This window comes from Cavia porcellus, unplaced genomic scaffold, assembly GCF_034190915.1.
Source record: "Cavia porcellus strain 051 isolate PalLab524CR breed Dunkin Hartley unplaced genomic scaffold, mCavPor4.1 scaffold_1, whole genome shotgun sequence".
NCBI lineage: Eukaryota > Metazoa > Chordata > Mammalia > Rodentia > Caviidae > Cavia > Cavia porcellus.
In genome coordinates this window covers 147,809,252-147,824,548 of record NW_026947484.1, presented here as the reverse complement: position 1 = coordinate 147,824,548, position 15,297 = coordinate 147,809,252, and the positions used below count along the sequence as shown (strand labels likewise).

Sequence of the window (15,297 nt, the reverse complement as noted above, 5' to 3'; positions counted from 1 at the left end):
CCTCATTTTTAAAGTAAACTGTGTGGCTTTTAAGAACCTCTGATTTGCTTTTTTTTTTTTTTTTTTTTTTTTTGTGCTGAGACTCAAACTCAGGGCCTTGTGCTTGCCAGGTAGGAGCAGTGTCCCTGAGCTACATCTCTAGCCCCATCCTTGTTCTCTAGTTACTACTTCAACTAGGATAAATGATGGGAAAAAAAAGAAAAGAAAAAATTTAAATGAAAATACCGGCCTTTCAGAAAGCTCCTCATCTTGATTATGTTCAGATTGTGGAATCAAATAATTAGTCCAGAATAATTATAAGTCTGTACTCTAACATCAGAGCACCTGTTTAGAATAACAGTGTTACACTTGAGACTGGCCTCATAAATGAAATAAATCAGACTCACATTTGTAAATATCGTATTGTCTCTCTAGTATAAAAAGTAATAATAAAAAACTAAAGGGTAATAAGATCCAAAATATATAATAGGTATTGTAATAATGAAAGGGAAAGAAAGTGCTCTAAAGGATGTAATTGCATGTATATTGAAGTGCGCAAGATAAATAACCATACTACTAAGATTTCTTACTGTTATTTTTTTGACTAGTCATTTCTTACTTTTTTTTGAAATTTTGTATTATTTCTACCCTTTTTTCTGTTTTGTTTTTCTCTAAATAAAATAAAATTAAAAAGAATAACAGTGCTATCACTTAGCTCTGTAGTCCTGGGAAGATTATTTAATCATTATAGAAGCAATTGGTATTGCTTCACCTCCACCTATAAAGCAGGGACAATAATCATCTCTAATGCTCAGGAATCTGAATTTTTCATCATCTTGTCTAGTATTCCAGTCATAATGTTACATAATAGTAGAATTATGCTTAAAAGTTGTCTTCTAATAAGTGAAAAATAGTTTAGTATTTTCACTAGAAAGGCAATGTGGGTTTTTACGATCTCTTTTAGAATTTTTTTTTTTGGAAAGATCTCTTTTTGAAATGTACATACTAGTGCTTGTTCTGTTTCTATTACAATCCTTAATCTGTGCAGCTTTGAGACAGAAGCTTACTAAGGAACAACCACGGGGACCACTCTTGAAGATGCATGAGGCTTATGATTTGGTTGGAAATGTTCCAAATGTGTGCACAGCTAGTTGTGTTCTTAAAGGGAAGAAAGTTCATTTTTAAAATAAGGCCCTAAAAGAGCACTTTTATTTCATTCACCCAAATAATTTACATTTTTTAAGGTTTTGATGGGGACTACAGCATGCAGTTAAAAGTATTTGAAGGTCCTAAGGGCCTTGCTGACTATTTCTGTTTATATAATAAACCTTTTGCCTTAACAAAAAATCTTTATGAAATCAAAACAAGAATGCCATGAGTCTTGAACATGAGTTTCAGCATATGCTCTAATTTTTGCAGGTTCGATTCCCATCTCACTTCAGTTCTGATCTCAAGGACCTTCTGCGGAACCTGCTGCAGGTGGATTTGACAAAGCGATTTGGAAACCTGAAGAATGGTGTGAGTGATATAAAAACCCACAAGTGGTTTGCCACAACAGATTGGATTGCCATTTACCAGAGGAAGGTGAGACTCTTACTTCAATTTTAAACTTTTTTTTAAAGCTTTTTAAAAGTTAGGATTTAATTCCTCAATCAAAGTGAAAGGGAAACAATTCTCCCTAACTCATTCCTGGAAAAAAGTATTTACCCTAATGCCAGCACCAGAGAAAGACCCAACCAAAAAAGAAAATTACAGGTCAGTCTCTATAAAGAACATAGATGCAAAAATCCTCAATAAAATACTAGCAAAGGGAATGCAGCAAATCATCAAGAAGATTATACACCATGACCAAGGCAGGGGTTATTCAACATACACAAATCAATAAATATAACACACCATATCAACAGAGTCAAAGATAAAAATCACATTATCATCTCATAGATGCAGAGAAAGCTTTTGATAAAGTCCAACACTCATTCATGGTAAAAAAAAAAAAAAAAAAAAAAAAAAAAAACCTGCAAAATCTCAATAAGTGGACTTTACCTCAATCTAATAAAAGCTATCTAAAATCAGGAACAAGACAAGGATGTTCACTGTCACCATTCCTATTCAATTGAGTTCTGGAAACATTAGCCAGAACAGTTAGACAAGAGAGAGAAATAAAAGGAATAAGGATAGGAAAAGAAAAAATTAAATTATCATTATTCACAGATGACGTGATACTCTACTTAGAAAACCCCAAAACGTCAACCAAAAAGACTCCTAGAAATAATAAGCAAATTCAGTAGCACAACTGGATACAGAGTCAACACTCAAAATTCAATAGCATTCCTGTACACAAACTCAGAGAAATTAGAGAAACACCACCTTTTACAAAAGCATCCCCAAAAAATGAAATAACTAGGAATAAAGGATGTAAAAGAGCTGTACATTGAAAATTGCAGTACTCTAAAAAAGGAAGATTGAGAAAATGAAAAGACATCCCTTGTTCTTGGTCTTGGATTGGAAGAAACGTTGTGAACATGGCCATTCTCCCAACTGTTACACAGATGCAGTGCAATCCCAATCAAAGTACCATCAGCATACCTCATAGATCCAGATAAAACTTTCCTAAAATTTATTTGGAAACAGAAGAGACCTAGAATAACAAAAGCAATCCTGGGCAACAAAGGCATGACAGGAGGCATCACAAGCCCTGACTTGAAAGCTACTGTGATAAAATCACCATGGTACTGGCAGAAAAAACCAAAACAAAACAAAATCAGACCGGAGGATCAATTCAGCAGATTAGAAGATACAGCCAGAACTGCAAAGACTCAGCCATCTTATCTTTGGCAAAGAGGCTACACATGTTCACTGGAAGAAAAATAGCCTCTTCAATAAATGGTAGTGGATAAATTGACTTTCCACATGTCAAAGACTAAAACTGGACCCATGTCTATCACCATGCACTAGAGTCAAAATGAATCAAAGATCTAAATATTAAAACAGAAACACTAAATCTACTGGAAAAGAAAGTAGGTAAAAATTTTGACATAGTTGCAGGCAAAGAGTTCATGAACCAAAACCAAACTGCACAGGAGATTCTTCAAAGAATTAGCAACTAGGATCTCATCTTATTAAAGAGTTTTTGCACATCAAAAGAAATCACCAACAGAATGAAAAGAAAACCCACAGAATTGTAAAAAATTTTAGCCAACTGTCCCTCAGACAAAGGAGTTCTGTCTAGAACAAATAAAGAATTGAAAAAAATCAGTCCCCCCAAATTCAAAAAAACAATCGAAATATGGGCATCTGAGATGAATACATAGTTCTCAGAGGAAGAAATACAAATGGCAAATAAATATATGAAAAAATGTTAAGCACCATTGGTCATTTGGGAAATGCAAATTAAAACAACACTGTGATTCCATCTCACCCCAGAAAAAATATCTAGCATCAATTCCTGGAGGGGCTATAGGGAAAAAGGAACCCTTCTTCACTATTGGTGGGAGTGTAGATTGATACACCCACTGTGAAAATCAGTGTGGAGATTCCTCAGAAAACTAGGATTGGAGTTACATTTGGCCCAACTATCATCCTTCCGGGTATTTTCCCCAAAGAATTAAAAACATCACACCATGGTGATATAGGTTCATTCATGTTAATAGCAGCACAATTTGTAATAGCCAGATCTTAGAAATTTCCCTTTAACTGAAGAATGAATTAAAAAGATGTGGTATTTTTATATAATGGAGTACTACTCAGCTATAAAGAATAAACGTGAGGTTTTCTGTAGGTAAATTGATACAACTAACTCATGTAAATGTCATACTGTTTCCCTAGTATAAGAAACTAAAAGAGTAAATAAGATCCAAAATCTACAGTAGAGATATTGAAAGGAAAAGAAACTGCTCAAAAGGAAAGAACAATTGGAATGGAGGAAAGGAAAAAAGAAGGAAGGGAAAAGAAAAAAATATATATATATACAAGATAGCTAAGATAATTATACTGATTTGTTTTAGTTCATTGAAAAGAACAGTTTATGCTTATATTGTTTGATCAATTTTGCATACCTTATAATCTGAGCAACTACTTTGAAGACAATAATATGCAATATATTAACCATTGTTAATTTCCTGTTAGCTTGATGTGAAATTCTGTATTACTGTTTTTTTCTTTTTAAAACAAAACAGTTGGGCCATGGATTTAGCGCAATAGCATCAGTGCCTGCCTGGCAATCACGTGTTTATGAGTTCGATCCCCATTACCAAAACCTAAATTAATTAACCAATTTAATTTAATTTAATTTAAAAGGATTTAAATTATAGAGGTATTTTCAGTGTAGCATAGGATTTCAATGTTTTGTCTTTCAAATTAATCCTGTGGAGAATCTAAAGAACCTTTTATCCTACAATTTTTAAATGATTTTTTTGCTTAGATAATAGAGAAATACTGTTTTCTGTTTTGATCATTAATCTAAAATGCTTTCCTTGTTAGGTGTTTCAACCGCTACCCTGCATTCTTCACAATGTTACGGAAATTGTGTATTTGACAATGTCCTTAGGGTTTGCATTTCAAAACTGATTTGAAGCCACATAAAAAGACAACATATAAACAAATAGTCTCCTATTCAGAAATGGCACACAGGCATGCAGCCAGATGTCACATTTCATTGATTTGATTTAATTTAATTTAATTTAATTTCTGGAGATATTTTTCAGTCTTTACTTTCACCTCAGTTGGCATTTATCAGGCTTCCAAATTTATTCTGTAATGTCTCCCCAAAAATTCATGCCAGCCCCATGAAAAAGTTTCTTCCTTTTCTCTGGATGGTTTTCTCATTTGTGCATCTGTCATATTCTTATTAATCTTTTAAGAGTTCACTTAAATGTTACTTCTGTTACATATTCTCTAAGAGGTGTTCTTTGATGTAGTCACTGTTACTTTAACATACTGCCTTGAGAACAGGGATCTTACTTTCTGTTAGCCTCCTGTCATCAGTATCACTAAAATCACTAAATATTTGCTGAATTACTCATTTTATGGTCCCAGGAATCGAACCCACAACCTAGTGCTTGCCAGACAGGCACATATGCTGCTGAGCCAAATCCCCTGCCCCTGCTGAATTACTTATTGAACATTCATCTTTCCTCACATGCAACTTTCTTGTATCCTTTGAAAATAATTTGAAGATAAATAGTGAGGTAGTTCTTATTCAGCCTTCTTTGTAATGTCTAAAGAAAATTTTCCGAAACTGCATTTTGTCTTTTCCCAATTATTTATTCACGTATTTCTCCATATAGTTTTTGAACATCTGAGTTTATGGTATGTATTTTACAACATGCTGAGAACACAATGAGGAGCGGAGTTGACCTTTGTTTCTGCCCACGTGAAATTTACAGTTTCAGAGAGCAGCAGAGTTATTCATATAGTCATATAACTAAAAAGTAAAAACAAAAAATAGTTCTGTGTCTGAAGTTTCTGACATTTTTTGCTTGCTTAAGAGATTCTGAAATTGACGTGACTTGAAGGCTACAAGATAAACATAAAACCAAGTTAATTTCTGGGCTTAACCATAATAAAAGAGGCTAGCTAGTAGTAGAACAGTAGCATATTTAAAAGAAACTAATTTTTGTATTACCCACGTTACCAATATATTAGCTATGTTAACTGTAGTATTTTAGTTAATAATAGGTATAACTACTTCTTCGTAATAAATTGAGAAATTTAAGAAAATATTTTTCTATACTCTCCTTTTACTTCTTAAATGCCAATAAAAATAACTTTTGTGAACAGAGCTTTTATCATGTTTATTTTTTCTCCAATTTAAAAAATAAAAGCAGAACTTCTATTGTTTTAGAGAATTTCCATGTTTTATATTGCTGTGGAACCATAATAGTGGGTTTCCTGAAGAGAAAATATTTTAATATTCTAATTAAATATTGAAAGCATTCTTCTTCTTTTTTTTTTGTCTTTTTCCTTTTTATTGGTACCAGGGATTGAACTCACGACTGCCTGCTTGCAAGGCAGGCTCTTATGCCACTGAGCTAAATCCCCAGCCCCATGAAAACATTTTTCTAATTTATAATTTTTAAAGCATTATAAAAACAAAAGCAATAAAAGGATTTTAAAATACAATAATTAGGAGATATAGTAAGACCAAAACAATATCTCTGTATCTCTGTGTGTCTCTCTGTGTTTCACAAGATGAGTTTTTCAATTCATGAAATATAACTGTTAGCATTATTATCTCAAATGGATATGTGATATAGTCACAAATAAGTTCTGTAGTGATTAAAGAGATTTTAGATCTCATAAAAATCATTTCATATTTTTTTCTCTGTTTGCTATCACCAATGCAGACTTGGTGATTAATAACAGCAGTTCTTGGTGGGCATGGTGGTGCACACCTGTAATCCCAGCACTCGAGAGGTGAGGGCAGGATGGTCACCATAAATTTGAAGCCAGTCTGAACCGCAGAGTGAGTTTAAGGGTAGCCTAAACTACATAGTGAGACTCTGTCTCAAAACCATAAAACAAAACGAGAAGAAAGCAACAACAAAAACAAAGTAATTTTCTGTCACTTCTAGTTTTAGACCTTGGAATAATTCTGTAAAACAGATGGTACCATTTTCCCCAATATATTGAAAAGAAATCAGTTCATAGGTGAATCAGTTTAAACCTGATCTTGCAACTGCTAAGTTAACAGCAAGTTCTTAAGCTTCCCAATCCCAGAATCACGTTATTCCTTAGCATCTTTTTTACATGATCATTAAAATGAAGCCAAAATCATTGAATAGTGCCGTTTTATAAGATATCTATAGATGTTGCACATCATCTGTTTAACTTTTGAGCAGTGAGAGGAGAAAAACTATCTCTATAAAGGTAACAAAGAAGGACATGAACTCTGGCCTGAAATACTCATGGATCTGAATCCCAGGTCAACTAGTCATTGTAGTATTATCTTGAGTGAACAGACTTCTACATAACATCATCTTTATCATCCTTAAAATTTGAGTTAACATAGAGAATACCAAAGGAAGATTTGTTTCAGAAGAAAGATTAGATTGGTTAAGCTCTTTCCAGTTGGGATATATTTCATACAGTTATAATCAGGTAATTTGTCAAGAAAATACATTTGGAATCATCATAAACCTGCTAGGTAGGTAGGATGTCGTTGACATTTGACAAGCATTTATCATTCCTCTCTCTGTTCTCCATCACTACAGTCTTTTGCATAACTTAGTGATCACTTCAGATCTATTTTCTCCACACTATACTTTCCCCTCTTTTTCAGTCCTTTGTATCACAATGGTTGACCACCCTCCTCATCACAATTAGTATATGACAATTACTTTGTTGATTCTCATTGTTAATTCTTGTATGGTACCCTGTGACTTGCACAATGCTATTTAAAGTTATGTGAGTCTGGGTCTAATTCCTCTATCTTGCTTCCAAATTTTCTGTCTGTACATTATCTTAGAGGCAATTTTATTAATCTAGGTATTAATAAATATTTGGAAATTTAAGTAAATAGTTCCTAGAGAGCCATCGTTAGCCCCTGTATTTTCCCTTTTTTTAAAAAAATTAGACTTATCAGTGTTTTGTCTGTGGTCTGAACTTCCTGAAGATTTATGTTGTATTTAGAGATTTAACTTGTGATCACAGTAAACTTGCATGTTAATTAGGAGAAAATTTGAATCTTGTAAATGTACCATAATGGACATATTATGCTTCTGCATTTATTCAAATATTTTTTGGCATTGAGTAAAGTTTTAATTATCCCTTAAATTTATGTTTCAGATTCCTTAAAATTATGCACAGGTGTTTGTTTTGCTATTTTAGCAAGATATGGGGAAAATATTTTCTATATTTACATTATAATTTACCACCTTACTAAATTTTGTTGTTGCTTTCAGTAAGTTATTATAACTTCTTTGTATTTTTATTGACAGTCACAGAAACAGGGATTTCATTTGGCCTGTTGCTTTTACAACATTTACAGCTCTGGTTTTCATTTTTGCTTTACTATATATGCCAAAAATGTCTAGAATGGTATTTTTAAATAGTAGAGTGGCTAGCTTTCTTGTTTTGTCTCATTTTTCAGCAGAAATGCCTTTCATGTTTTACTGCCAAAATGAAGTTGGCTATTTGTCTAAGATAGGTATTCTTTAACCAGATTAGAGAAATAACTCTGCTTCCCAGGATATCTTGACATATTATTGTGATTAATAATATTAGGCACATACCTTTATTTTTCTGGAATCAATACAGTTTAATTGTGGAATATTTTTATTTTAATATTTATCCAAAATCAATTTGTGAACATTTAATTTAAGATTTTTACTTCCGTAGACATGTCTTGCATTGATCTATAGTTTCTGTCTTTCTGGACTGCAGATTATGTAGGATTCATAAAATGAGATTGGAAGTTTTCCATGGTTTTATACTTTAGGAAATTCCAGAATGTAAAATTATAATTATTCTTTATAAATTTTTAGATAAGGACTGTTGATTCTTCTTGAGTCAATTTTAGAAATGTATATTTTCTATAAAATTGTCCATATTCATTTGCAACTATTATTGCTTATATCTTTATTGTTATATTTATTATTAATGTTATATTAGGTATATTTTTTAGATTTCTTTGTAGTTTGTTAATTTTATTAGTATTTCAATGATTTGTGATCTATTTTGAATCATTTCATACTTACAAATAAAAATATTGTTATTCTGCATTTATTTACTGTCTCATACTCTCTCCATATGCATTGAATTTTTAACAATTATTCTGACAGTGTGGTAGGACAGAACTGTTGCCAGTCATGTAGAGTTCATGTATTTTCAAAGGGCCTTGAGTTACTGTTAACTTACTCACAAGTGGTGAGTTGGGAATGCAGCTCAGCAGCACAGCACCTGCCTGGAAAGCACAAGGTCGTGAGTTCGATCCCTGGTACCAAAATAAAACTGGTAAAAAACTAAACTGTAGTGTTAAGCAAATTGACTAACAACCAGATGTCACTATCAAGTAAATTCATGTGAGGATTCTGGATAATTTACAAATAGAAATAATCTAGTAGTTTAGGCATTTCTTTTGATATCTTGTTGATTATAACTACACATAACTGTACAAAAAACTAGTAAATGTATATGGTTTTTATAGTCTTCTTCATTCTCTGATCCAGTGTTTATGTAACAGAAAAGGAAAACTACCCAGGACAGTGAAGTGGTCCATACAATTGAAACTGTGCAACTGCATGGCTGCCCCATAAGTATGATGCTGCAGTACTGTCTGGCTAGAAATAAGGCAGCCATCTGCTTAGCTCACTTTTCTGAGTAGCACAAAATAACAATCCCTGTGGCAGGTGCCGCAATGAAGATTGCATTAGAATTTCCATTCCTATTATTTTCCACCTTCTTAAAAAATGTCTTATATATGTGTCTATCTTATATTAGCATAATCATGCATATAAATAATTTATGCATATATTTATATATATTATACTGAAAAGTATTTCACCAAAAAATAAATACATTAGAAAGCTTTTGAGACCTCTGGTATAGGTACTAGAAAGAGCTCTGGATGAGAACTGGAGACCCATGGCGAATTCCTTTAGCTACTTACTGGTAATGTAAATTTGGTCAACTCTGTTGCATAATCTGTAAAATGGGAATGAAAATATCAGCCTTCCTCAAAGAGTTATATTAAGGAAAGAAACAACTGCATGTAGGTTCTGTGAAAATTGAAGCATTATTTTTTTTTTCGGCTTTTCCTCACACATTTTATACACCATGAAATCTCCATAGAATACCATATCCTAAATACCCAAAGGCATTTACCTTTAGAATCAAAAGAGACAAATGTCTAGGACTTAACAATTTTGTTATTCTAAAAGGGATATGTTTCTTCCCAACTTCCTGGAAAGTTTTGATAGCCAGATATTTTAAACAAAGCAAATTGGGAATTTAAAGAGAAAGTAGAGACTGGGGATAGAGCTCAGTGGTAGAGCTCTTTGCTAAGATGCTTGAGGCCCTGGGTTTAATCCCCAGTACAGCAACACCACCACCAAGGAGATTACAAGTACCTCTAAGATGTATGTGTTACACTCAGAATAAAAGGAATTTGAGGGAGGGGGGACAAAGGCTTTGGAAATAGAAACTGATAAAGAAAAATGCATAGAGTTCTGTGAGCTGAGGAGCTAGTATCTTGATAACAAGAGTTAATTCTCTTAGAAATGTTATATGTAGTTTGTGGACATGTACTTTTCCTGGAGTGAACACCTTACTGTTTATTTCTTCTAATGGTATTATATTTTAGGGAGTTAGTGGCACTTAAAGACTAAGGGATTTATTTTCCTTCATGTTTGGGGATTCTTAGGAATTTCTTTTTTTCTTTCTTATTTTTCTCATAGGTTGAAGCTCCATTCATACCAAAGTTCAGAGGCTCCGGAGATACCAGCAACTTTGATGACTATGAAGAAGAAGATATTCGCGTCTCTATAACAGAAAAATGTTCAAAGGAATTCAGCGATTTTTAGAGAGAGGGCAGCCGAGCTCACACTCAGTCCTTGCACTCTGTTGAGATCGGAGGTGGAGCCGAGACCGTCCTTGTTGAAGCAGTTACCTAGTTCCTTCATTCCAGCAGCTGAGTGAGGTCTTTCTCGCCATCATCGTGTGTGCCCTCTGCATCCACCTCTGTACCAAGGCACCGCTAAGCAAGCATTGTCTGTGCCATGACACAGTATAGACCACTTTCCTACTTTTGGGGTTGTCTTTCTCCCCATTCCTACTCCCGTTCCTTCCTTCTCATTAGTTTTCCTCTTTACAGTGCTCCATTTTATTTTGTTGGTGTTTTATATGGGCAGTGTTAACAGCTGTGTGATATTTGAAAGGAAGGGTAAATGTTGCTTTTAGTAGATTTTGCCAGTATTTTCGTTGGCCAATGGCTTGAAGATAAACTTTCTAGTAATTATGTCCACTTTGAGCAGATCAGACCCAGTTTTGCCAAAAAACCCATGACAAGTTTTGAAGATGGAATGTCTTATCTCCAAGGAAATTTACACAAATTAGGACATAAGAGTCTTGGAATTCACTCTTCTGACAATAAATACAGAGTAGCTAGACCTGGCAATTTGGATTCCTACAGACCGAAATTCTGTTTTCCTTTGTATCTGTCTATATTATCCTTCCCTTGAGTAACTGAGTGACCTGCCCGAACAGTGTGACTCATTCCACAAAATCTAATAAAGCAGATCACCCAGGCTTTCTCTCTTGGAACGCTGTTTCTATAGGTCTTAGGAGTTCTAAGATTTCTAAATATCAACTCTTCCATGAACTTTTTAGCTGTTGTTTTAACAGAACAAGCTTATTAAAAGTGACAAATTTTAAAGTTTCTTATAGTCCCCATCGTAAACTTTTTAAAAGAAAAGAATTAAGCTAAAATGAACATTGATTTGGTTGGATACTTTGCTAAGTCAAACCAATGGCTGGATTCTTGCAAATAGCATAGAGGTACTCTTATTTAAGTGAGGCTTTTTGTTTGTTTGTTTTGTAACAGTCAAGAACAAAAGAAGTTGCATGGTCTTATTATTCTGATGTACTATATTTATAAACCTAAGGGAGGGGCACTGTTGCGACTTCTAGTTTCATCCCAGGCCTCAGCAATGAGGAAAAGGGACAAAGTTTATAAAACTGCCACATTTGTATTTTAATTTTGAGGTGTGATTTTTTAGATATGTCATAATTCCTAACCTCTTTTCTCTCAGTGAACAGAATGTATCATCATGCAGATACAATTTTAGTATTTGAGTTTAGTTATTTTTTATACTTCTTTGCCAACTGACTTAATAACATTGCTGTCACGTGGAAATTTCAAGCACTTTTGCACATTTAGTTCAATGTTTGTTGAGAATCCATAGCTTAACTCAATTTTTCTTACTCTTTTGGATTTTTTTATTTTAATTTTCCCCATCTGGTTTCCTCTTTCTGTCTCAGTGACTTACCTTAAAACAACACACCAAAAATAGTTTAAAATAATCTGCATTCATTTTTATGCTCAATTTACATGCTATGTGAACATTTTTAAGCAAACTGATCTTAACATGTTGTTACCATTCTACTTTCTTCCCTCTGGTGCAGGTAGGTCACTGATACTACTTGTTTTTGTTTGTCTCATTCCCTTATAAAACCTTTGAAGACATTGGAAAATCCTGTCTGAGATGTTCTGTCCACCAGTCAGTATGTCTTTTGGTTGTTCAGTGTTTCTGCATGGTAATGTCATATAAAGCTTGATACCTATTTCAGTTGGTTCACCTATATTTAAAATGTGCAAGAGAAATTTGAAATACTCAAATAGCAAGTTGTGTGTAACAAAGATTTATCATCATGTTGATAACTTTAAAATATCATTTGTATAAAATATTTTAATTTTTTGTGTTTCATTTAAATCCAAGAACATGCTGATCATTGTATTCTATATGTATGCTACAAAATGTATGGTAGCTTTGTTGTATATTATTGTAAAATTATTTCAGTAAATCATGGGGATGACAATTTGATTATTACAATGTAGTTTTCAGTAACTGAAAAGGTTTCTATGAATTCTAAAGGTATTTTTTTCTATGAAATTACTAGTGCCCAGCTATAGACTCTCCCCAAGTAGAAACCCATAGGCATACATGGCTCTTGAGGGCTATTCAGCCATTCCATTTCACTCTCTATTTTAAGACATGAACAAGCTGTCACATATGTCAATGAAGTCTGTTTCTGACCAATCAAATACACAGAATTAGAATGTTTTTAAAATATATTAAATTCTCGATTTCAACCACAATGTAGCCAAAAGCAAGGTAAAAACTTGAATAAGAACTAAGTGGCAAAACAGTATTGAACTGCAAATTATGTTGTTTGAAACAGAAGAAACTATGTTTTTGCCTAGCAGATAATTAAAAGATGGCATTGTGTGGAGAGGAATCCCAGACAGAAAGTCAAGACATCTGAATTTCAGGCCAGAAACTGTCAACATGACCTTGACCTTGGTTCCCTTATCTGAAGGATAGAAGCATTAGATTGGGCGTTTTCTGAGGTCTCCTAACTTGACCACGTTATGACAAGACTCTTTTTATCGGATATTTTGAAGGTATATCATGCTTTGAAGTCTCAATAAGGTGATATATTTTGGGGCATCTTTCTTCTTATTTCTGACAGTGTTGTACAGTTCTTTGAATTTCATGAGAACCTTGTGTCTGACTTGATTCCTTACTCATTCGCTCATGCTAAATACACGGTTGATATCAAACTGCCAATTTACCAAAAACAATCCTGTGGCTTATGGATATTGCCGTCCTGTTCTTGGTATGTCCTTGTACTGACCGGCCATTGGCCTGATAATACTCATTGTAAGCCTGAAAAAAATCATTTTCTTTCCCACTGACCGTTTTTTTCTGCTTGTTGTAAGACTCAAATGAAATAATGTATGTGAAAGCACCTTGTAAACTGTAAGCTATCAATGTAAAGTGTAAAGGTGTGTTGTTATTTCATTAATTACTTCTTTATTTAGAGTGAAATTTCCTATGCACTACTATAGCTAGGAAATGCTGAATACAGTTGTGTTTTTTAATTAATCAATAACTGCAAAATTAAAGTATCTTCAAAGGATAATACCACTGGGTCTTGACTTTTATTTAATAGCCTTTTTTCTGATTCACTTTCTATTGGGAATATAGATCGACGATGGCAAATCTTTCAGAGCTTTTAGGGATACAGTCAGCCCGCTGTGGCTTGTGTGCCATGGGTTCGCCACCACTGGTGTGGATTCTTAGATTCTTACCTTTCATGCATTTGGATTGATACTTGGGTCGTGGGAGCAGAACAATAGAAGAAGAGTTCCCACGGGTCTTCTCACACAGTCTTTACTAAGAAACTGCTAGATTTGTTCCATAGTTTTAAAAATGTATTTCTACTTCCTCGTTGTGCTTTGGGTGCAAATTAATCTGAGTGCAGTGTTGCAGTCATCTTTATGAGGTTGATACTGCAAGAACCTTTATCCTCAGGTTGTAACAAAGAGATAGGAATTTATTGTCTTTTTCAAGAATGCTTTAGAGCTTCACATTACCTTTGCCAGGTTAATCAGGTTGATTAGCGTGTGTTTCTGTAGTTGTCCTTTACTTCCAGAAATAACCCTGTTAGATAATTATTTTAATAGCTTACCATTTTGTTTGATTGTTATTGCAAACATTTATAAATGTCGATGCATTCTATAACAAGTGTTTACTATTTTGACACCAACACTTGCTTTATTTCATCATTATCATTAGTACCAATTCCTAGTGCATTATTACAAATTTTTTCATCTTAGAGAACAAATTACAAAAATCTATCTTTAGTGCAGAATTGTCAGCATTTGAAATTCAGTTGACTGTAAATTTTTCCTATGCAAGAATATTGGAAATGAAATTAAATATTTCTTTTTCATTTCAGCTTTTCTGAAGATTTCCTGTATACTTATTTAGTAGCCTTTGTGCCCATTGTTAAAGATGGAGTTGTAGATTTTTTTTATAAACAGAATTCAGAAGCTGAAATCCTAATCCCCAGTACCTCGTACTGTAATTTTACTTGGCGATGAGGCCTTTACATAGGTAATTCAGGTAAAGGTCATATGGGTGGGCCCTGATGCAATGAGTATTGTCCTTGTAAGAGGAGATTAGGACAGAGTACACAGACAGAAGACAGACCAGATAGTGAGGGACAACTTGTTCCTCTACAAGCCAAAGAGGGAGACCTCAGAAGAAGCCATCTCTGCTAACTTCCTGGCCTTGGATTCCAGCTTCCAGAACTGTGAGAAAAGTACATTCTGTTTTTTTAAAGCTTAAACTTTAAACTACCAATTCTTAAGCTATTATACCCACTGAACTATGTGTTCCCAGGATGGAAAGACTTTCATTGATCTCCTTCAAATGCTTTTTAATTGGCCAAAATGGAACTAGTTTGCCAAAGGCAAAAAAAAAAGGAAAGAGAAAAAAGAAAAAGTGTCAGGATGGTTACAAATCTTATTGCATCCACTCTCTTCTTTGTTTTCTCTGGGAATCCAAGCAAGAAATTCTGAACAGCAGCTTCTGAGATACTGAGAGTGGGAAAAAACATGGGTAGCTCAAACCGTTAATTTGCTCTTGACCTCAAGCTGTCAGTGGAGAGAGAATGCAACATTATATTGCACCACATTCACTGAGTCTACAGTCTCTGCCTACCTGTTGATACTAACAATAAAATAAGCAGAAGGAAAGTGGGGATGGGGTAAGGGTTGACCAGGAATTCCATAGAATCATCATTTCCTGGTTT

General features: G+C 33.9%; 1 protein-coding gene across 8 annotated transcripts in view; it reads left to right on the top strand.

Moving 5' to 3' along the window:
* The window catches only part of Prkacb (protein kinase cAMP-activated catalytic subunit beta), a 113,500-nt gene extending 99,880 nt beyond the window's left edge, over positions 1 to 13,620 (top strand). For all 8 annotated transcript variants that reach the window (XM_063257636.1, XM_003478802.5, XM_005007920.4 and 5 more), the window contains 2 exons: positions 1,399 to 1,563; positions 10,374 to 13,620. In XM_063257636.1, coding sequence (XP_063113706.1) covers positions 1,399 to 1,563; positions 10,374 to 10,499 — 291 coding nt within the window. In that variant the 3' untranslated portion in view covers positions 10,500 to 13,620. The remainder of the gene's footprint in view (positions 1 to 1,398; positions 1,564 to 10,373) is intronic.
* Positions 13,621 to 15,297: the final 1,677 nt, after the last annotated feature.